Below are 24,636 nucleotides of genomic sequence, written 5' to 3' on the forward strand. Positions count from 1 at the left end.
TGGTCCTACAAGGAAGCTCTTCACATGGTCCAAAGCCACGCAAATAGGAAGCGTTTTCATTGTTCGTCTGCAAAATCTACTTTTTCCCTTTGTTTAATGTCTAAAACTCAATCTTGTCGTTGTTTTTGTTGGTTTCTAAACTCTTTGAGGAGAATATGGTTTGTAAACTTACTCTTCTATCTATTTTCTTATTTTGAGCATTTTTTTATTTATTTATCAAATTAGGGTTTACAATTGGGGAATTATAACAATATCTCCTTTTAACCATGGTTAGTGAATTAACAGAAAATAATCTATCATTAACAACGTTAATAGTTACGTTTAAGTCAGTTAACTTGAAACTGTAAAATCATAACACGATTCATATCTTGAGAATTAATTTGGATATAATAAATAGTTGGGGTATTAATCAGGGCACGTAAATAGTTAGGGTATTAAATAGCTTATTAAAATTTAGTTCAGGTATTTAAATGGAATTTTTCCTATATATTAATAAAAACAAAACAATCGTAAGAATGACTTCTGTCAAGCCAGTGAAGCCTTCCACAAGCAGGTAAAGTTAATATGGGTGAAATCTGATATTTCTGTGGGCAACAAAATCCCCTTGCTATAATTTGCCAGTGAGATTCTTGTTATCTGGTACATACACTCTTTGTGTTTTCCTTTTAGTTTCATTAATGTGAATGACCATTTTCTCGCCCAAAACATAAAATATGATGCTAGAAACGGAAACAAGATTATAGAAACCATATTGAAATTTTCTTGTACTATCATCGTTTATATCGAACGGATTTGTGATGTCTCGTCAACATCAGAACTTGTGAACTTTAGCAGAGTAGCCATCATGCAAGCTTTAACGTGTCTGCCATATAAACGCACTTTTGACAATTGTCCGTTTTCTTGTCATTGTACTTCACATAAAAGCAAGCCTGGTCCCCTCTATAATCGTCACTTGACTGGCTAGTAGATACTGAGACTTAGATCCTCAGGTACGCTCTCCCTCTCTCTCTCTCTCTCTCTCTCTCTCTCTCTCTCTCATTACAGCATTGCAGCGCTCAAAATATGTCTTTTGTCAAAATAATTAAATTTTAATTTTGAAAGAAAGTTAAAGTCACTGTAAAAAAGAACACATGGCATAACAGTTTTTGGATAATATCTCACTGGCTCTCATATAAAACTCTTTCCTCCACTTCTTAATCTCTTTTGTATTTTTTTAGGGACTCAATAATATCCCATATAGGGATGCTCTTACTACTCTTCTCTTTGTAACGATTTTTTTCTCCGGAAATGCCCCCTGGTCGATGGTGAACTTTAATGGCTGGTCTGATTTATGGGTTCATAGAGGCAAAGCTATTTAGAACATGTGTTTCAATTATCCGGCTGAAATGTGATCAGTTTTGCTATTAACCACAAAACTTTCTATTCCTTTTTACATCTTTAGAGAACATAAAAATGGTCAATTCTTATTTTGTAAAGTTTCACCAAACCATTATTTTCTGTGCACAGTATTAAATTATGGCATGGGTATTTTTATGCCCTAATTCCTTGACCAGATACTTGAGTGCTTGTGGGTGTGGAAAGAATACTGTGGTTACAATGTCTAAGGAATTCTGCAAGGGATTGCTGCAGAGTGAAGAGCTCTATAAAGTATGGCCATACGCTACAGACATTCATCGATCCTCACTATTTTCTCACCTTTCTCTGATACTTTTCTTTGGAGAAAAATGTTGCAGTATATACTGGAGACCAGCGTGTATCCACGCCAGCCTGAGGCTCTTAAGGAGCTTAGGAACATTACCTGTAACCACCCTGAAGCTGTGATGGCTACTGCACCAGATGCTGGTCAGCTAATGGGGATGCTTCTAAATTTGGTAAATGCAAAAAAAACGATTGAGGTTGGGGTCTTCACTGGATACTCTCTTCTCCTCACTGCTCTTACCATTCCAGAAGATGGAAAGGTATGTGCATATATCGAAAAAGAAATAAAGACATGAGTTTGAATCGCGCTATTTTTTAGTTAGTTTTCAGAATTTAGAAATATGATTTCAAACAATGTCATATTTATCTATTGTACAAATGTTTTTGAGATGAATAAACTTAACATTTATTAAATAAAAAAATCACCTGAAACAAAGCCGCACTTGTTGTAAATAAGGTTTTTTTTTATTTGAATAAATTTAACATTTCTTCAAAAAAAAAAAGATCAACTGTTTCATTCTGCAACTTATGTGGTACACGAGCTCTGCAGGTTATTGCCATTGACGTGGATAGAGGCTCATACGAAGAGGTAGGATTGCCAATTATAAAGAAAGCTGGTGTTGAACACAAGATTGACTTCAGAGAATCTGAAGCTCTTCCAGTCCTAGACGAACTTTTAAGCCATGTATAGCTTCCTAGTCATTTATTTGTCTCATTATGTCCATTCCATTTCCCAGACAATAGGAATGAAAGAGTAATAAGGATTCATGTTAAGAATTTTTTGTCATAAATAGTAATTGTCCTCAGATAGTCTGTCTATTATTGATGTTTATGATGTAGAAAGCCAACGAGGGCGGCTTCGATTTCGCATTTGTGGACGCAGACAAGGAGAACTATTGGAACTACCACGAGAGGCTTATGAGACTGATCAAGGTTGGTGGGATTGTAGTGTATGACAACACTCTCTGGGGAGGAACAGTTGCTAAACCGGAGACCTCCACATCTGAGTGGAGGAGAGGAGGCAGGAAAGCCATCCTCGAGCTGAACCAGAAACTCTCTGCTGATCAGCGAGTGCAGATCTCGCACGCTGTGCTTGGCGATGGGATCACTATTTGCAGGAGACTATATTGAAATGTTACTACTTTGACGCGCAAATCTTGTTGTTGTTGTCGTCGTCGTCGTTGCTGTTAAGTTTTGTCTTAAGACTTACGTGCTCTAATAAAAAACTTTATTAAAATAAAACTGATTGACTTAGGTGAATTAGGGGATAACTACTTATAGGAAAAAAAAAGAATTAGGGGAAACCGATATGGAAGAATCGACAAATGTTCACGTAAGAATCGGCTTAGAGATGTGACAATTTGTCCAAAGCTTGACTAATCTTTCTCGTTGCCCGTAATTAGGCGTTCAATACAAGAATACAACGTGACCCCCTGAGCGACTTTCTCCATCTAGACCAAAATAATATAATCCATAAGATGATGAGCAAATCAAAACTATAAAATAATAGTAAGAAAACCAGACATTGCTAAAAAAAAACTGTTTTGAAATGATATTTTTGATGGGTTCGATAAAGCTAAAACTATCATTCAGTGAATTTTATACTATACTACTTTAAAAAGGAACAGTTCTATACTATTTACTTGAAACAGAATCTTCAGACTATTTGCTTGAGACAGAATTTAGATATGTGACGGTTATAAATTTATAAATTTAACAATATTTATGGATTAACATTATTTTATATTTCTAAATCCAACGCAAAAGCAATTTTTCCAAGAATAATATCTTCCAAGAAGAATATACACATATTTTTAATAATTCTTGTGAATGCTATAGTTATTATTCTATTTTATAGTCAAAATTTACTATAGTTAAATATTCTCCCTATGTATTATTATATGCAATATGTTTAATGAATATTATATATTATACTATATTAGTTATGGACAGACCCACACACACGCGAAAAAGGGAATTTCGTCTGTTTGAATGAAAAATTATCCTATCCACAATCAACATTTTACATATTTATTAATATACTAGCATAAGATTCGCGTAATTATTATTTGTACGGGATGAATGTTATATATAAAATTAATTTTATCTGTTATTATTTATTTGTATTTATTATTTATATAATTAAACTAGTGTAGAGACATAAATCAAAACAATAAATATTGTTTATTTACGATATTTTCGTAAATAAATCAAAAAATTTATTTTATATGGTATATAACTAAATTTTAATGACATGAACATAAATATATAGTATATTTTAATATACATATTTATTATTGAGAATACATACTCATATGATAAACACAAAATTTCTAATGTGCGATTTTTTAATACAAATTTCAAATTTAAAATATTAAGGTTTCAATACTTTTTCAATACAAATTTAGAAATTATCATATTTAAATATTTTTCTATGTTCTATAGTTTAATTTTAAACTATACTAATTTATAATAGGAATGTCTAGTAAATTAGACTTCATATTCATACGATTCATGATCATTTGTATCTTTTTATTATAAAAAAAAAAGTTAAATTATTGATCACAAAATTTTAGTGTGAGACATTTAACGTTTTTAGTAATTTATAGTCGTTTTAAAAATTCAAAATATAACATATAAAAAAAAATTATTTATTTTTATTATATGATTAATGTGGTTAAATAATATCTTTTAATAATATAAAATTAAACAAAAAAGAGTTAAGATACAAAAATTATTATCAAATATTTATTATTCATAATCACTGATTGTCTTATATACGTTAATCATATTAGGCAATTCCGTAGCATTTATTTAAGAAAAGTGCGAGAATATTCTTTTGTACACTATTTATCTATTTATAGTTAGTTTAATAAAAAGTATAATATAAGTTAAGATATACCAACCTATTTTTCTAAGAATTTTGAATTTCATTATGATAGTAACACATGACTACAAAACAATGTTGTAATGTTTAATGGTTTAATATATAAAGAATATCTGTATTTAATGGTTTATCTGCGCTTCACGCAGATAATTTATTTATTTATTTTTATCATTTTTATTAATTTAAAACGTTGAGTTGTATAATTATTTATGAAACACTATTTCCGTGATTATTCTTCTTTATTTATATTAATTATTTTTGTGGTTAACTAAATTTTGTAATACAACTATTAAGATTGGTTTAACGAGGCTATGTTTCTTATATATTTTGTTAGGTTATTTATATTGTCTTTCGTTCAACAATATAACTATATACTTCTATTTTCATATAAGTTGTGGATCCATTTTTATATATTTACTTTTTGAACATGACAATCTTTTAATATTCTACATTTTCAGATATAATAACTAAAGATCAATGACAAAAACAATATTAAGGTCTTTGTTATATCATAAAAATATGTTCATTTTATCTCATATATATTATTTTTTATATTTTAACTATTTTTTAAAGTTTGTTTGATTATCTATGAAGTCATATCGTAGTTTAAAACTACTAGTTTTGCATCAATATCTTATTAATTTCACTTAACTTGAGTTTTGTGACTAAAAAGAAAAACAAATCTATTAGATTCACTGGTTTTAATTTTTACTAGGTGTTTTCTTACGCCATATGCAGAAATAAAATTTTAAAATTATATTTATAAATAAATTTGGAGGATTTGCCAAAAATGACTCAAAATTTGATTTTGAATACAAAAGTGTACCCCAAATTTAATCAAATGCAAAAGTAACCCAAAAACCTCGTGAAATTACAACAGCCCCCTTATGAACAAACAAAAAACTTGTATTCAATTTTACCATTATAACCATATGTTAGAGAAGACTTACAATAAGTCTTCTCTATGATGACTTCTTTGTAAGTCTTCTCATTCAGTAGATTTTAAAAATAATTTTATAATTTTATAAAAAATATTTTGATGGCTAAAAAATTGAAATCATGTAATAATAAACATTTCTCAACGATGTAAGTTCATCTGAAATTGAATTATTTTCAACATTGATGAGTGAATGTATATTGGCTCATGAGTCATTGGTTTAGGGTTTGGTAACATATGTTATAGTATTGTATGTATCTTTAGGGTTAGATTCTGAAATTTTACCTTCATTTTTTTTCTTTCAAATTGACTCATATATGTTTAGTAACTATCTAATAAGTAATAACTTGATTTAAACATTTTCTAAGTTTTTTTTTAAGTTTAAGAAATTGTTTTTTACATAGATAATTGATTTTAGGGTCTGAAAGACTCAAAGAAGACTTAAAAAGAAGTCTTCAGACACATCCTGCCAAAATTTTAGTAGAATTTATTGTTCCCGCTTAGATTTTGGAATAATTTAGGTTTCCCGCCTAAATCAAAGTCTTCCAGGAATCTTTCATAAGTTTTCCAGAAGTCTTCCAGAGAAAGTCTTCTCATGGATTAGATCTTAAAAGTAATTTAATTTTCTTATAAAAAATATTTTCATGGGTTAAAATTTGAAATCATGTAATAATAAGCATTTTTCAATGATGTAAATTTATTTTATCTGAAATTGAATTATTTTCAACATAGATGAGTGAATGTAGATTGGTTCATGAGCCATTGGTTTAGGGTTTGGTAACATATGTTATAGTATTGTTGGTATCTTTAGGGTTAGATTTGAAATCTTATCTTCATTTTTTTTTCTTTTTCAGATTGACCTATATATGTTTAGTAACTATCTAATAATTTGGTTTAAACACTTTCTAAGTTTTTTTTAAGTTTAAAAAGGTTTTTTGGCATAGTTATTTGATTTTAGGGTCTAGAAGACTCACAGGAAACTTAAAAAGAAGTCTTCCGACACGTCCCGCCTAAATTTAAGTAAAATTTAGGGTTCCCGCCTAAATCAAAGTCTTCCATAAGTCTCCCATGAGTCTTACATAAGTCTTCCATGAGTCTTCCAAAAGTTTTCCAGAAGTCTTTTGGGTCGAAAATATTTAACCTAATTGGAATTTTTGTCTCTATATATAAAGAAAATTTACACATTCTATTTCTTCTTCTTAATTGACTGCAACAAAAATGTAATGTTTCTCACTCTAAACCTCTCCAACCTCTCCAACCTCTCTCTAATCTCTTTGAACATCAAAACACCAAGCTTTATATCTATTTCTCACTTTTTCTTATGTCTTCTCACTAATTTATCTTCTTTTTGCAGGTTTTTCATTGCATGATTCTCATCTTTCACTGTTTCAAAGGTAGATCTCTAAATTTTGGATATGAGTTTATGTGTGTGTTTATATGTTAGATTCTAAAATGCTATAGATTCAACATAGTGTGACTGTTTTGTTTATTTTGTAAGCATATTTTTTTCATTTTTGAAGTTTTTCTCTATTTTGAAGTCATTTGAATGTTTTTGAATTTGCAGGTTTTTTCAGATCTGAGAGACTTTGAAACACTTCTCAGAAGACCTCGGAAGACTTCTCAGAAGCCTTCTTAGAAAGTCTTCTAATGCATTTTATGCTAGAAGATTTCCCACGAAGTCTTCAGGAAGTCTTCCGAAGTCTTCTGCCTAAAGTGGTATAAATTTTGGATATGTATTTTGTGTGTTTTATATATTAGATTCTAAAAAATTATAGATCCAACCTAATATGAATGTTTTGTTTATTATCTAAAAATTTATTTTTGAAGTCTTCTCTATTTTGAAGTCATTTGAATGCTTTTGAATATGCAGATTTTTCAGATCTGAGACAAATTTTGGAAGGCTTCTGGGATAATTCTTGAAAGACTCTCGAAAGACTCTCGGAAGACTTCTTGGGAAATCTTCTAATGTATTTTATGCTAGAAGACTTCCCACAAAGTCTTCATAAAGTCTTCCAAAGTCTCTGCCCAAAGTGGTACAAAGAGATGATGTGAAGTGGAGTCCAAGCTTATCTATGTCGAGGAATAATATCTAACTGTGCAATAATTTTTTTATGGTCTTTTTATGATTTGTATGTGTAATATTTTTTTAGTTGTGAATTATTTTGTAAACTTTAAAAGATGTTAATCAAAAGAATGGTAAATATGTTCATGTTTTGCCAAAAGTACTTGACTTCATTAAAGATATTGATGCAACATACCAAAAAATATTTTAATTATTCTACCCACACATAACAAAGCACAACAACACAAAAACTTAGTAAAATTTGCTAAAACTAAGAGAGAAGACTTCTCAAGAAACCTTAGTCAAATTCACAAAAGATCAAAATTGAATTTTAAGCGAAAGTTGAAATTTTAAATCTCATGGAAGTTAAAAATTGTATCTTATGAGGAAGACAACACAAACACAGAACATCAACTTAATAAAACAAAATCATCGGAGAAGACTTCTTATGAAGTCTTTTACAAGTTTTCTATGAGGAAGACTTACAGAAGACTTCTCCGTTTAGCTAGAAACATTATTAAACATCAAAGTTGTAACTTCAAAATTTTCACCAATTAACTTCTCCGTTTACAAGTCTTCTATGATGACAAAAAAAAAAAAGTTATAATTTCGACTCATTAGTCCCAATATTGACTAATAAACATGAATTAGCAAGAAGATATTAAAAATTCATTTTAATTTTGGATAATTTGAAGTTTAATAAAGATTTACGTAGAAGATTTCTTTTGAAGTCTTCTCAAAGTTGTAAGAAGTCTGCTGGGTTACTTTTGCAATTGACTATATTTGACTTTTCGAGAGAAGACTTCTTTAGAAGTCATACTTTTGCAATTGACTATATTTGACTTTCCGAGAGAAGACTTCTTTAGAAGTCTTCCATCGGATGACTTCTCTAGAAGTCTTCTCTCGCGGGCAAAGATTTGACCAAACCCTAGAATTAAACTAGAGAATCTCATTGATATTAAATTTTTTACTATTATTTTTCAATTGCAAAAGTAACCCACACAGACATCTTCCGGCATTGAGAAGACTTAGGGAAGACTTTCAGAAGACTTTTGTAGAAGTTTTCTCTGGGAAGACTTCCTTAGAAGTCTTCTACAAAAAGTCAAATTTCTGATGAACTTCGGTCAAATTTAAAACTAACATGTTTATCCGAGAAGACTTATAAGGAAGTCTTTTCTTAGAATGTTGAAATTTTTTGTTTACAAAGAAAAGTTGGAAGACTTCTAGGGAAGTCTTCTATTAAAACACATACAAAAGGTCAATTGCAAAACTAACATATGCATTGACCAGAAGACTTCTTTCTTCATCGAACAAATCTGAAAAATAAAATGTGGTTCGCGATTTCATACCTTTAACTCGTGAGATGACTTGTGTGGTTTCTCCAATCACCCAGAACTTCACCACAACAGCTACCTACTCGTTAATCACCGAGAATCTTGAGATTATGAACCTTACATAATTTGTAATCAAAATCTTCAATTTTTTTGATGAATTTTGAGAGAAAGTGTAAGATATGTGGTTTGTGTGGATAGGAAATGAGAAACGATGAGAAAAAATCGGAACTTTATGGCATTAACACTCTCAATTTGGTAGTTCATGGTGGTTGATTTATTGATGTCAAAGGCAAAGTTGTAAATATTTGGTGAAGATGAGGATGGTAAGGTAAAAACATTATTTTCGAAAAAAAGGAAAAAAAAAAGTAATGGCATTTTCATGAATAACTAGAATTTCTAGGGTAAATAGGACAAAACAAAGTCTCAAAAAAGCATATGTTATTTTTGTGTTTGACTTGAAATTTTGAGTCATTTTTGAAAAAACCCCAATAAATATTTGTTAATTTTTTGGTTTTATTATTTGCGTATAATATTTTAATTCTATGTAAAAATTAAGTTAAAATAAATATTTTTATTTACATTTATATTTAATAATATATAAATGTAAATGAGATAAATGATATTTCTAAATGTAAATTTTTAGATAAATGTAAATGTCTTGGAAATATTTTTATTTACTTATTTTGGTTGATATATATTAAATAAAATTCTATAAAATTAAGGGAAAATTATGTTATGTAAACTTAACAAAACATAAAATTAAATAATATTTCTACATTTTGTAAATATTAAAATTAAATAATATTTTCGAAAATTGTTATATATTACTATATTTCTAACTTTACTATTTATTGTTATATTATTGATGATTTATAAGTTATTACTTTATTCTAAAAACTTACTGAATTGTAAAACAACATTAAATGTAAATGTTCATGTCATAATTAGTCTAAGCGATGTCATCTTTATTAGTATGTCATTATCATGCTTCCAAATTTAATGTGGTGATGACATGTGCCAAAATCACTTGGTAAATAATGTACAGGGGATTGATCTTGATTTGTTGAAAAATTGTGAATGAATTATTCCCTTTTTATTGGGATTTTTTCAAAACAAACCTATAATTTCAAGTCAACCCCAAACCAACTATTTTTTTGTCATTGCTATTCACCCTTGAAAGTTCTAAACCATCCTCATGTTTTTGAAATAGTTTCAAAATTGCCATTATTAATTAATTATTTAATTATTTTTAAAATGAGAAAAAACTTATTACATCCTAAAAATTTCTTCTTATTTACAACAATGTCATTATCATCAATTTTCCAACCACTATAAGCCACCTTTTTTGAACTCTTAAAAGCTCAAGAATTCAATTTGTAACCATTTTTTTTCTCTTTCTAAACCAACAGATCCTCATTTTCTATCACTCTCCATTTTCATCTAAAAAACTCCCATAACTTCGATTTTTATAATCTAAACTTTCATATTTTGAATTTATTCAGTTGTGAGTCGACAAATGTGCTTCTTTTTGCTCATATTTGGAGTTTGGATGGTGATAAAGGGTGGAAACGAACTTTACACCGGAAAAAGATAACTATTTACATGGTTTTCGTCATTTTTTAGATCTGTGTATAGTAGATTGTTTTGTATGTCTACGCATATGTGTACACTTACGATGCGGTCTACATTTAAACGCACATGTTACTTTTGCAATTGACCATAATAATTTTTTTTGTAAAGAAGACTTCCATAGAAGTTTATATGAGATTTGTAGAGTTCTCTTCTCTGGTTGTGTGTGTGTGTATAAACTCCAATGTAGAAAGATGAGAGCTTCCTCTAGGTGATTTAGAAAGAGAGATTGATGAGAGTGTTTATGAGAGAATAAGAGACTTAGGAACAGAGATTAAGAGACTGAGAGATTAGGAGAATAAGAGATTAGAGATTAGGGTTTCAGATTCAAGAACAAGTTTATCATTCATGAAGTGGAGAGGGGAACTCCCCCTTACTCCCTTAGGGTTACGAATCGCCACTACATAACCTTTATATAGGCTTTACACTTTGCAATTACATAAACCATTAATCTAATGGATAGAAATAACTTGAGATGAATGGATGGCTAGGATGGACGGTGAGTTTGCAATCTGTGTGATGTCTTGTGATTGGATGATAGATGATGGTGTCTGATTGGTTAATTCAAATCTGGTCAAGGCAAGGGCTGGCTTCTGATTGGTTGCTTATAGGCTCCTTTGAACCTTCCCATGTATCAGACCAGATACATGGTCCATGCTCCTTTAACTTTACAGTTCAGTTCAGCTCATGACAACCTGGCCTTATCCACAAACGTCCACAAGCTGCTACAGCTCAGGTCGCCTCTCTTCTTGCTGAACCAGCGCCCTATCTTTGCACTTCTTCACTTCGGGTTGATCTGGAACAAGTACGATCGATGGTACGGACCACCTGTTCGTACCTCGCCCTATTTTCGCACCATCACCCAACTATTTCCAAATGGTGTCTAAGTCCCTCCTGGACTTGACCCTATCTTTGCACCAGCTTCATAGTATCTTAGACTCCTCTGAAGCCCTTCTATAACACTCCTGAAGCCTATCAGACAATCTCTGGAAGACTTGCCCTATTCTTGCACAAGACCCAAACTCAACTCAACTCCTCCCTTGGTTCCATTTCTTTCTTCAAGTTAACACTCCCCCTCAAGCTTGACTCTAGGCGTTCCTAAGTCAAGCTTGGAACCTTGAAGAACTCCCTAATTAAAAACTTCACCAAGGAAAACCCTTGGAACAAAACCTTGATGAGGGAAAAAGAGTAGAGCCAACAAGGCCTAGGGATTGGCTAGTGAGCTCTTGTGCCTTAGAACCAGTGTGGTTGAACACAAGAAGCTCTAGATCACGGCCTAAACAGGTGCAGCAACACTTCAAGTTTTGCGCACACTTCACCACACCTTCTTGGACTCTTTTATAGAACCGGTTTAGTGTCTCCCCCTTTCACCGGGCTTTATGCCATCTTGAAAGGCTAGGAGCGACCTGATCCTCTCCATTGAGTCTCCAAGTAAGGTACCTGATACATTATTCCACAAGTGTATCAGTACTTATCAAGTAACATAACTCAATCAATTCATGCTTATAGACCGTCTTAGTAAGACTAGTATTCCTTATAGATTACTAGATATGTTACTGTCTAGTAAAACTAGTATTCCTAACGGATTACTAGATACGATTGAAAATGATGAATTGAAATTGAGTACGGGGAAACTACCCTTTTGTTTTGGTGAGGAGTGACTGGACCGGCCTGAGTCTTCCCTTCTCTCGTGGCTTCTTGCCATCTCCATCAGGTAAGACATGCCTAGCTCCTTTTGCTTTGGTGAGGAGTGGCTGCTCTTCACACACCACTTGAGTCTCTCACTTGCTAGCTCACCAACACTCCCCCTCAAGCTTGAGACCGAGTATAGGGAAGCTCCAAGTTTGAAGGTGAGCGCATACTAAGCTCTATGATCATTCTTGTGGGAACACCTCCATCTTCTTCAAACTTGATGCTTACAGCCCCAATTCTCCATGATCAGCTTGCAATGGTCTTGGTCTTAATTGCATCACCCTCCTGGTGATGCTTTTCCTGGCATGTCTAATGTCCTCTCTACACTCATCTGATGTGTAGGATATGGTGACTAAACCACCATGGACAGAACCGCAAGTCACCTCTCCATTGTCACAACATCATCTCTACTCTCTTTGGAGCAGGCTGCAGAAATCTCCACAGAATGTTGGCAATAGGCTTCATCTCTCCATTGTCACAACATCCTCTCTACCCTCTTTGGAGCAGGCTGTGGACTTCTCCACAGAATGTTGGCAATAGGTTTCATCTCTCCATTGTCACAACATCCTCTCTACCCTCTTTGGAGTAGGCTATGGACTTCTCCACAGAATGTTGGCAATAGGCTTCATCTCTCCATTGTCACAACATCCTCTCTACCCTCTTTGGAGCAGGTTGTGGACTTCTCCACAGAATGTTGGCAATAGGCTTCATCTTAGCTTTCTCTTGTAATGATAAGGAGGAAACAGGTCTTGAACTTTAGCTATTCAGGTTGCTCATTTGAATCCCCACCACAAGCTTGAATTGAGCATAGGTTCAAGCTTGAAATGAGCCTCAATGAACTTCAAGACCAGGAGCACACCACCCTAACAGCTGCGCTTAAATCACTGATCCACCCTTTTGCCTTCAGCTTGAAGTACCCTCAGATCACCAGCCTTCCTCATGACTTAGGTGGTGACCTTCTTCTTCTTGTGTGTCTTGAACCAGGAGCTCAACAACCTCGTGGCATGCGCTTCTTAAACCGGCTTCTACACACAAGTATCTTCCCATTGCTCCACACAATGGATCAAGTTTTCCTCTTGTCTTGGATAGGTGGTGAGCCAAGAACACTTCTTGTGAACCTGAAACACCACTCAAACTCCAGCAAAGATAAGACACAAGAGTATCGGGCTCAATCCTTGATTAATCATCAAGTTTGATTCCAAATCTCACAAGCATTACAACAGATTAAAACAAGTCATTTTCAAGTTCTATCTTTGCAAGCAACCTCTCTAAGCACAAGCACTTTCTTTTCCAGATTTATGCAAGCTACTTAGGCATTTTTAAGCTTTTTTACTCAGCAATTTAGACATGAATCTAATGCTTCAATGTAAGAGAGCCACAAGACTATATGCAACAGCTTTCAATTCGGTTTCAATCCATGTATGCAAGCAGATTCAATCAAACACAACAAGCATCATTATGAACCGGAGCTAAGCATATTAACATATCTAGTAATCCTAGTAATACTGATAAGTTACTAGACATTTTTTAAAGCGCTTACACTGCTGCTAGTAAGCCTAGTATAACTAGTACGATGTAAGGATTACTAGGAAACCAAGCTCTTTAAGCATCCTGGGACAGATTCTAAATTCATTTTATTTCATTTAGTAATCTTTTAAACAATCCTTAGGTTTTCAAACACTTCACAACATCACAACCAGTCAATATACTCAAGTTTTATATAAGAGGGAAAGAGATCCAGCTTACAGCCAAGGAACTTGTTTGTTCCTTGAATCTCCATGGTACATGGCAAGTTTTGAGCTGTTGGTTTCGATCCCAACATCTTCTTCTTCCATGAACCGTCCTCTTCAACTCTCCATGTCAAAGACCCCACCTTTCTTCATGGTTTGAACTCGCCACACCAGATCCATTTTGAAAGCTATCACCTTTCTCTAAGACAGTGAGAAAGGGGCGCTTGGAACTGGTTTTCATGGAGAGGTTAGTAAGGCCACTCCATAACCTTTTCTTCCAGGGACCTTCTTCCTTCAAGGGCGTTCATGAGAGAGTGAGGCTGGACTGAGAAGAGCTTCTGGACGTCTAGGATGGAACTTCTTCTTCTTGAAGATGTAGAACAGCCAGACTGAACATGAAGCTTCTTATCAGCTTGAAATGGCATGGGAGTGAGCTGTGAGCTTAGGCAGAAGCAACACCAAGTTCAGATGAACCTGGCTCTGATACCATATGAGATTTGTAGAGTTCTCTTCTCTGGTTGTATGTGTGTGTGTATAAACTCCAATGGAGAAAGATGAGAGCCTGCTCTAGGTGATTTAGAAAGAGAGATTGATGAGAGTGTTTATGAGAGAAAAAGAGACTTAGGAACAGAGATTAAGAGACTGAGAGAATAGGAGAATAAGAGATTAGAGATTAGGGTTTCAGATTCAAGAACAAGTTTATCATTCATGAAGTGGAGAGGGGAACTCCCCCTTACTCCCTTAGGGTTACAAATCGCCACTACATAGCCTTTATATAGGCTTTACACTTTGCAATTACGTAAACCCTTAATCTAATGGATAGAAATAACTTGTGATGAATGGATGGCTAGGATGGAGGGTGAGTTTGCAATCTGTGTGATGTCTTGTGATTGGATGATAGATGATGGTGTCTGATTGGTTAATTCAAATCTGGTCAAGGCAAGGGCTGCCTTCTGATTGGCTGCTTATAGGCTCCTATGAACCTTCCCATGTATCAGACCAGATACATGGTCCATGCTCCTTTAACTTTACAGCTCACTTCAGCTCATGACAGCCTGGCCTTATCCACAAACGTCCACAAGCTGCTACAGCTTAGGTCGCCTCTTTTCTTGCTGAACCGGCGCCCTATCTTTGCACTTCTTCACTTCGGGTTGATCTGGAACAAGTACGATCGATGGTACGGACCACCTGTTCGTACCTCGCCCTATTTTCGCACCATCACCCAACTATTTCCAAATGGTGTCTAAGTCCCTCCTGGACTTGACCCTATCTTTGCACCAGCTTCATAGTATCTTAGACTCCTCTGAAGCCCTTCTATAACACTCCTGAAGCCTATCAGACAATCTCTGGAAGACTTGCCCTATTCTTGCACAAGACCCAAACTCAACTCAAATCCTCCTTTGGCTCCATTTCTTTCTTCAAGTTAACAGTTTACGTTTTAACCTTTGAAAACAAAAACAAAAAATTAGGTAGACTTACTAAGAAGTCTACATAAAAGAGGTTAGTTTTTGCATTTGATCGAACTTTGGGAAACTTTTGACTTTTTATAGTAGACTTCACTGGAAGTCTATATTATGTAGACTGCTAGGGAAGTCTACAAACGGTCAGTTTTGCATTTGACCAAAAAATATTACTGTGTTAATAAGTTAGTTTTCTATTTGACAAAAATGTTATAAAGTTGACCAAACAAAAAAAGAGACATAGACTTCATATTCAGTCTACTAATCACATAAACAAAATGTAGACTACATATGAAGTCTACTATTTTATTTTGGTTAACTACAAAACTAACCTGTCGAATTTGGGAGTAGACTTCAGGTGAGGTCTACACATGTGCAGACGTTCATTTAAATCTATTTGTAGAAAATCAAACTTGGTCAATTGCAAAAACTAACATGTTCTAAAAAAAATTAAAAAAGTAGACTGTAAATGAAGTCTACTTTTGAAAGTCAAATCCTGGTTGAATTTTGGTCAATTGCAAAAACTAATTTGTTCAAAAAGCAGAATGAAAAGAAAGTCTACACGTATAAAATCACAACTTTTTTTAAATACAGATAATAACCCGTGGATTTTGCAGTCGCAAAAACTAACCCAAATTGTAGACATACATGAGAGTCTACATACGTAAATTTAAAAGAAAGTCTATTATTTTGTAGACTGAATATAAAGTCTACATAGAAAAATCTATAAAATGTCTACATAATTATTATCAACATTTTGGTTTCAATATCTAGTTACCTAATAATTGTAGAAGTCTTTGTAAATCTACTATGTAATATAATCAAACATGAAATTAATATTCGCTAATTTTGTAAACCGTATTATTTTTGCAGGGAATGGTTCAGTTACATGTTGTATACTAAGAATGGGTGGTGAAAGGTTCTTTGTGGTAGTTTATGGTCGATAATCGGAAAAAGGAAAAATGTTCCCTGTGCATGATGGTTGACACATGGTGAACTTGTTGAGATGGCACAAGAAAATTATGATCTGGACAAGAAAACCGAGAAGGTGAAGCTAACGTATTCCTTACCAGACGTAATTTTAGAGCAAATGGGTCATGATACTCCTCCTACGCATGTCACGAATGATCGACAAGTGCGGAACTTGATCGAGTTATGTAAGACGCATATTGTACGCCTTTGTGTATCAAGCCAGTGCCAAGTAGATTACCAATTATTGGTTTGACTATATGTTAGATAATATGTGTAGACGCCTTTGTAAATCTACAAATGTAGACTGAAGTTGAATTCTACGTCGTAAATTCTATTAAAAGTACATTTTGTATTACTCATCATATTTTCTTCACTATTTGATTATATTACGGTGTGTGTTAGTAGTCTGCTTCTACATTTTTTTGTTCGAAGTATACACTTGAAACTTATTGCAAAATTTTGTGATTAGTTTTACTCTTCAAACTTCTTAGGAATTTTGTATAGATTTTCTTCTTCTCACATGTGTGTTAATTATTGTTTTAGCTTATGGTGGTTTAAATTGTTTGGTTGATTAGATTATCTTGTGAAAAAATTGATAGCTAACAAAATTAATATATCATAAAAGTGAAACACAACTAAATAAAAACTCAATGATTATGCATCATATAATTATTTACAAATGAATATGTTATTATGGCAAATTATTATAAATCAATTTATTAAAAAATATTCTTGAGTGTGTTTGATTTTTCATAATCTTGATGCCTCAAATGAAGTCTTGGAAAAGAGTACCTGCAAAGTCAGATAAAGTTATGAGAAAAACATAAGATAGAAAAATTAAATCATATTTTAGTAGAATTTTTATTAGGTCTACTTAAAATTTATGGTTTAGTAGACTTTTGTTGAAGTTTACACTAACGGAAAATTTTAAGATCTAAAAATGTACATTTAGAAAGTTTGAAAATACTTTGTTCTCGAAAATATTTCAAAATTGTTTTTTTTTGTCAACCTTGTAGCAAATCAAAAACATAGATTATGAATTTATAAATTTAGTTCAATATAAACACAAAAATATCCATATAATGAATAAATGTAAATCTTACAGTTTTGGGAAGAAGATTTGACAACGTTGGAAGAGAATACCTACAAAATGAGATAAAATTGTGAAAAAAATATAAAATTAAAATTAAAATCATATTTGAGTAAACTTCTAGTGAAGTCTGCTTAAAACCAGGGCTAGTACACTTTACTTTACTAGTCCTGGCTTTTAAGTAAACTTCATTTTAAGTCTACTCTATCAGAAAAAAAATTAGATCTCAAAAAAAAAAAATATTAAAAAATATAAAAATGAGTTTAAATCTAAAAAAGGTTTAGAAAATAGAATTTATAAGAAAACATAGTAGTAAATAGAAGACATAAAGTTTGAATATGTAATTTTATTTAAATATAAATATAAAACACACATATTTAAAATCTACAGATATAAATTTTACATTTTTGGGTGGAGGGATAATAACCATGGACGAAAAATACCTGCAAAATAAGATAAAATTATTAATAAAACATAGAAAAAATTTGAAGTAATATTTTTGTAGACTTCCCATGAAGTCTGCTAAATTAGTGGTTTAGTAGATTTTTTTTTAAGTCTACTGGCTTTATCTTATAAGCAGACTTCATTAAAAGTCTACATTATCTAATAATTTTCAGATATGAAAAAATATGTACATTTTGAAATGTGAAAAATAGTTTTAAATCAGAAAAACTTAAATTTTAGGGAAGAGGATGAAAACCATGAATGATAGTACCTACAAAAACAAGATGATGTTGTGAGAAAGACATAGCATAAAAAATACAAATTTGAAAGCTATAGAACTAAAACTTACATTTTTAGAGAAGATGAAAACCATGAATGATAATACCTACAAAAACAAGATAATATTGTGAGAAAGATATAATATAAAAATACACATTTAAAATCTATAAATCTAAAACTTACATTTTTTAAGGAGAAGATGAACACGATGAATCATAATACCTAAAATAACAAGATAATATTGTGAGAAAGACATGAGAGAGTTTTAGAGAGAAAGAAGAAAAATGAGAGAGTTATAAAGAGAATGGAGAGAGTTTTAGAGAGAAGTGAGAGAGTTTTAGAAACTTGTGCAACCTTTTTTTTTTGTCGGCTCCCATCTGTTGAGATCAAGTTATAGTCGAGTCTGAGGCGATCCGAAGAGACGCTCTGTCCGGCTGGGTCTGATCTACATGGGAAAAAGAGTACCGCTATTTCTTGCCTCTTTAGTGAGAGAATCCGCTCTCAAATTCCTAGTCATGGGTATGCGGGAGATGCTGAAATCCGAGAAACCGTCTTTCAGAAGACGGAAAGATACTAGCTCGGAGGCAAAGGTCGGCCAATTAGAAGGGCTATCTAACATGCCCACCAAGTCCGAACAATCCATCTCTATGTGAATCGCGGTACAATGGAACTTTCTTAGGCAAGACATCGCCCAAATGAGTCCTTCCATTTCGGCATGGAGGGCTGATAGGCTCTTCCGACATCCTTGTAGTCCAAATCTCTCGACTCCCATTTGATCCTTGTAGAACCACCCTAGTCCACTAACCGTGCCATTATCAATCCATGATGCATCGATTTGACAGGTCGGGCGTTAAGGGTCCACAGGGAGAGACGAGCTAACCGACGGGGCAGGTAAGGTCTCCTCTTCCTCTTTGTCCTCAGGTAAGTTTGCTTTCCTCCAGCACTCGGCTTCGGCGGCAGCTAGCTGAAGGGTGTCCACCGGTGATATTTCAATTGAAAAGTTTGTCATTGCGTGCCTTCCAAATGTACCAAAGGATCCATGGGAAGGTCTCGATAAGTGGTTCCATGAAGGCCACATTTTTATTCTTCCAAAAAAAGGAAGCTCATGTTCTAATAAACAGAAGTACTCGGGAAGTAACCCGGAAGGGACGGATGGTCCGATAAAGCTCACACCTGAAGGGCAGGGGGACATTCAAAAAGAAGATGGTTAATGGTTTCCTCAGAGTCACCGCATCTAAGACAGCTCCTATCAGTGCACAGGTGTCTATAGGCGAGTGTCTCGGTTGTCGCAATACAACCTGTCTAGCCATGCCACATAAAGTGTTTCATCTTCCCAGGAGCAGGAATACTCCACACATGGCTCTGTAAACCAGTGGGACTTGGTTGTACAATGTGAGCATATGTGTCGCTCACTTTAGTCAACTGTAGCCGGTTATATCCTGATTTTACCGTATAAACTCCCAACTTTGTATAGTTCCACGCATACCCATCCAAAGACCATGTATTACTTGGTCGCAGTTTGAGGATTAGCAGGATATCCTCGGGATGAAAAAACTCCAATAAAAGGTTAGTATCCCAATCCCTTGTATCTCGCCTAATGAAGGAGTGAACAAGGAGCTTTGAGTGTCTATAAGTAAGACGATCCGATGGTCCCAGTGGACGTGCATGAGTGTCTGGGATCCAGGTCTCGGTCCAAACACATGTATTAAGGCCTGCTCCTATAGTCTTTCGTATTCCTGATTTTAGTAGAGGTTTTGCTACCATAATACTACGCCAACCATAAGAAGGTGAGTAAACCTTACGGTCTTCCAAAGGACTTGATCGATTATAGTATCTTCCTCTCAAAACCCTGGCAAGTAGGGAGTTCGGGAACTGTATCAATCTCCAAAGCTGTTTTGCTAATAAAGCAATATTAAAATCATGTAAGTCTAAGAAACCAAGTCCACCTTGAGCATGTGGAACACAAATCTTATCCCTTGTGCAACCATTTATGAGAGAGATTGTGTAAATTTCATTTATATAAAGAGACAAAAGTTGTAACTAGGTTAAAATTTACGACACTGTAGACTTCTTTTGGAGTAAACTTTATCGTAAGTCTATTTAGTATACTTTTTTTGTAAGTCTACTATGATAATTTCATTATTGTTGTTTATTCTTTATTGTTTTAATAATTTTAATATATGATCTGACAAGTTTTGAATATTGGTTTGAATATTATTTATTCATACAAAAACTAAAATTAATCAAAATCATTTTCATTATTTTTTTAATTTTTTGTTCTTTATTGTTTTAGAAAAAAGAATATTTAATTTTTTGTTCTTTATTCTTCTAATAATTTTAATATATGATTTCACATTAGATTAAAAATATTTGGTTTAAGTTCGGTTAGATTAAAATTAAAATGGCTAAATCTGGTTAGGTTAAATTGCTACAGTGAGTAGACTTCTTTGTAAGTCTAAAACGATTATTTTTCTGGGTTTTTTTTAACCCAAAAAGCTTAAAAATTGTATTTATATGCTGGGTAACTTTTCTGGTTAGGTTAAAAATGTTTGGTTTAACTTGGATTTGGTTAAAAATAAGTTGGTTAAATGTGGTTAGGTGAAATTTGGTGGGTGTAAACTTCTTTCTTAGTCTGCACCGATAAGGCTTGGTTTAAATTGGATTATATTAGAATTTTGTTGGTTACGTCCGGTTAGGTTAAATTTGATGAGAGTAGACTTTTTTTATCAGTCTATACATATTTTTATTTTCCTACTTCCTTTATTGTTTTAGTAATTTATATATGAATTACTAATTTTTTTCTTTATTTTTTAATATTTATAATATATTCTTTCATATTTTTAATTTAAAACTAATGCTATTTTTAAATACTAATTAAAGTATATTGAATTGTAAGTCTACAAAACCCTAAACCACAAAACTCAAACCCTAAATGTTTGCTTGATAATCAAAAGAGTCTCAATTATTGTATCAAATATCTACATATACAAAATATAAATTACTCAATACTAATATGCAAATTATAATCAATAAAACAAAAAACTTTCAATCTAAAATTCAAGCCTAAGAATTTAACGTTAAAAGACATAACATGTTACAACATTTTGTTCTAAACAATATACATTGTCTAACACATGGTTACCAAATCAATATTATATTCTTTTAAATTGTTCAATTATATAAAATTCTAATTTCTAAATTTCATATTAACCCTTATATTAATGATTAATTTAAAGTTTCACAAAAATTCTTTTTTTACATTTTTAAAATAAATTTACAAGATAAAATTACAATGTAGACCTGTTTTGAGGTCTATAGATATGTAGATTTTCTTTGTTACGTGTAGACTTACGAATGACATAATTGTAAAATTATTTTCTATTTTTTTTTGGTCATAAGGGTTAAATATTATTTTTACAACTCCTTTAGATTGGTTTGCATTTGATTGAATATATAGTCCACTTTTATGGTTATAATCAATATTTGAGTTGTTGGCAAATTCTCCTTTTTATTTTAATGAAATTGCACTATATATTCTTGTATTTTATGTATTGTTGGGTTATATTATGTATTTTAACAAAAAAATTACTCTTTTATTTGGTGTATATGTTATTTTTGTTTTTCTTACTATTTTTTAATACATGTCTTGATTATGTATTAATATTTGATTGTTGTTTTCAATCAATTTTTTCTATTTTATCTAAGTTTAAGTTTGTTAACCAATAAGGAAATAAGTTTTCATTGAACTTCCTTTGTTTTATATTTTCGTTAGCTTGAATTTGTTGAAATTTTAAAAAGTAAAACCGCAAATATATTTTTCTTCTTTTTATTCTTATAATCGTTTCTATTTGTAATTGAAACTTATTTATTATTGACTTATATTATCTAATTTAATTAAATTGTTATTTGTCGATTTAAGTATTCATCGAGATCAAATTATATTGTATTTTCACTAAATTTTTATTGTATTTATGTGTTATATTTTGTTTTCCAAACTGTTTTTAATTTATTATGTATTACAACGATATTCCAAATATCTTATTATTGTTATGACGAACAGTGGAACGATCCCAAGACTATTTTGATTATATAATCTCAGTGGGCAAAGATCAATATTTTAGTACTAATCAAGCCCTACACGATCCATTTTGTAGAGAGATTTACGAAGCCTAGGAGTGATGAAAACTTCAAGAGGAGTGGCTTTAAGATTGAGCAACCCATTGTTTTCGGTCATATCTACTTCTTGGCTTGATGGTCTTACCACATCGAAGCTTTGTAATAACCTTGCCAGGATATATTGCACCATCCTCAGGCCAAGGGGGATTGCAGGGCACGCCTTCCGTCCTAACCCGAATGGCAACAGCTTGTAATTCCGCCCACTGATATATACTTCTCTATTTACTGTCAAGAACCTCTCTGGCTCAAAGCTTTCGGGATTGGACCAAAGACTCGGATCCCTATGAATTTTCCACGCATTTACGAGCAGCTGTGTCCCTAATTTATGGACATGAAATAAGATTATGTTTTGAACAAAAAAAAAGTTTGCATGCGATTAGAGAAAGGGACTACAACAATTTGTAAGTAATTTATGAGCCTTTACTCAATCTAGTTTTAGAGTAGTATCTCGGAGTATCTTAGGTCACACATATATCTCTTAAAATTCTAGGTTCCTTATAATATGTTTGATTAATAGCTTGAAGTAGCTAAATGATCACTGTTTATATAATTTGAATCCACATCTTTTTAGTTTCAACTTATGGAAGACTACCTGCAGGAACATGAAACTTTCCATTAGCAATGTCGAAAGCTTCCGTCACATCTCTATAAGCGACGAGAGTGACTGGTGGGTATAAACGGAGGGTCTCCTTTATAACTGCTTGAAGGTAAACCAAATCTTTGAGGTCGGACTCTTCCACGAATCTATCCTTTCCAGTTGTCCGGTTAAGCTCCTCCTGAGCTTTCCTCAACGCGTGCGGGTTGTTGACGAGTAGCGAAACGGCCCAAACAAGAACCGCAATGGTCGTAGCACTCCCTGACATAACCAAGTTCTAGGTTCACGCAAATAACAGATTATTAGTTCATATCCTTTTTAAACTACATATATATGGGATATATAAAGGTCTTACAAGGCAGATGGCCTTGGTTGTTGTATGAGCATCATCAAGAGGCAGGGTCTTTTGTTGTTCAAATATGTCGATGAGTAGATCCAAGAAAGTCTTTTCAAAGCCCTCACCAGAATCCTTCCTCTTCTTCTTGTGCTCATCAACCCAAGCTTCGAGAACTTCATCGATCTCACTACCCGTTTTCTTCATGTCCCTCTTAATCCTCCACTCCAACCAACCAAGAGGCGGTATGAAATCCGAAAACAAAAAGATCCCCATGTAATCAGTACAGTCTTGTAACAGCTTCCTACATCTCATCGCCTCTTGGATCTCGCAGTTAAGGCTTTTTCCGTAATATTTCTTCCCCACGATCGTCATCAGCGAGATATTTTTGGTTAGATCATGCAACTCTTGCCCTATATCCACCAACAATCCTTTTTGAGACTCACCCTTCTGCTCCCATCTACGGTACAACTCTATGAACGCTACATCAACCTCTCTGGCTCTGATATGCATGTGCATGTCAATGACTGAGGGACACAGAATCTCAGATACAGCTAGTTTACGCATCTCTCCCCAATAAGAAATATCAGTGCTAAACGACAAGGACAAGTCGTTGTAGCACAGAAGCTTAGACGCAGTGACAGCTGGCTGGTTTAAGACCTTGTCGTGGACAGTGTAGATCTCTTCGGCGATTTCTTGGTTGTTTATGATAAGGGTGTTCACAGAGCCAACTTTAGTCATGAACACTGGTCCGTACACGTCAGATAGGTCGGCAAGCGTAACGTGAGTCGGCTGTCCGTTGTCAAAGGCCCTTAAATGGCCTATAATCGGCCATGCTCCTGCGGCCATAGGTGGCAAACGTTTTTTGTTCTTAGGAATAAACAAAGACTTGATTAATATGTAGGAAAAAGAACAGAGAGAAACAATAGAGAGGAGAAAAATCTGAACTAGATCCATATTTGGCTGTATTTGATTCAAGCTCCTGTATTACTTAGATTGGTTGTTTATATATACAGAAAGAGCTTTATGATCGTATATTAATAGGATCCAAAAGGTATTTAACCCGGTTGGTTTTAAAATTTCCTACCAACTATTTGCAATTGAAATACCAATATGAGCATTAGGTAATGGTGGTGTGTGTGTTTTTAATATTCTTGGAACTGAATTTCAGTCCAATGTCCAACATTTTGAGAGTAATAATTTACGTTTGTAACTAGACGAAGTGTATATGTTCACGAAAAATTCGTCTGAGCAAAAAATAAATAAAATATAGTTAAGTGTTTAACTAAGAAGCAAAGAGCCTCTATTATTATTATT

The 24,636-nt window shown here is 33.1% G+C and overlaps 2 protein-coding genes across 5 annotated transcripts; one reads left to right on the forward strand and one right to left on the reverse strand.

Moving 5' to 3' along the window:
- Positions 1-884: 884 nt before the first annotated feature.
- On the forward strand, positions 885-2,940 carry LOC106390077 (probable caffeoyl-CoA O-methyltransferase At4g26220). 4 transcript variants are annotated; one of them, XM_013830466.3, is made up of 5 exons: positions 885-989; positions 1,554-1,647; positions 1,734-1,958; positions 2,249-2,383; positions 2,539-2,940. In XM_013830466.3, exons 2-5 carry the CDS (start codon positions 1,597-1,599, stop codon positions 2,827-2,829), a joined length of 702 nt encoding a protein of 233 aa, XP_013685920.2. In that variant the 5' UTR covers positions 885-989; positions 1,554-1,596; the 3' UTR covers positions 2,830-2,940. The 4 variants fall into 4 exon arrangements, with proteins under 4 accessions (XP_013685920.2, XP_048606460.1, XP_048606461.1 ...); XM_048750503.1 differs by having other exon boundaries at positions 972-989; positions 1,507-1,647; XM_048750504.1 differs by lacking the exon at positions 885-989 and adding an exon at positions 1,061-1,387.
- Positions 2,941-22,195: 19,255 nt separating this feature from the next.
- Positions 22,196-24,337, reverse strand: LOC106390080 (cytochrome P450 CYP82D47). The gene is made up of 3 exons (XM_013830470.3): positions 23,341-24,337; positions 22,983-23,262; positions 22,196-22,708 (listed from the first exon to the last, which is right to left on the reverse strand). The coding sequence occupies exons 1-3, from the start codon at positions 24,274-24,276 to the stop codon at positions 22,338-22,340; spliced, it is 1,587 nt and encodes a 528-aa protein (XP_013685924.2). The 5' UTR covers positions 24,277-24,337; the 3' UTR covers positions 22,196-22,337.
- Between the last annotated feature and the right edge of the window lie 299 nt (positions 24,338-24,636).

The sequence above is a fragment of the Brassica napus genome, chromosome C3 (assembly GCF_020379485.1).
Source record: "Brassica napus cultivar Da-Ae chromosome C3, Da-Ae, whole genome shotgun sequence".
Lineage (NCBI taxonomy): Eukaryota > Viridiplantae > Streptophyta > Magnoliopsida > Brassicales > Brassicaceae > Brassica > Brassica napus.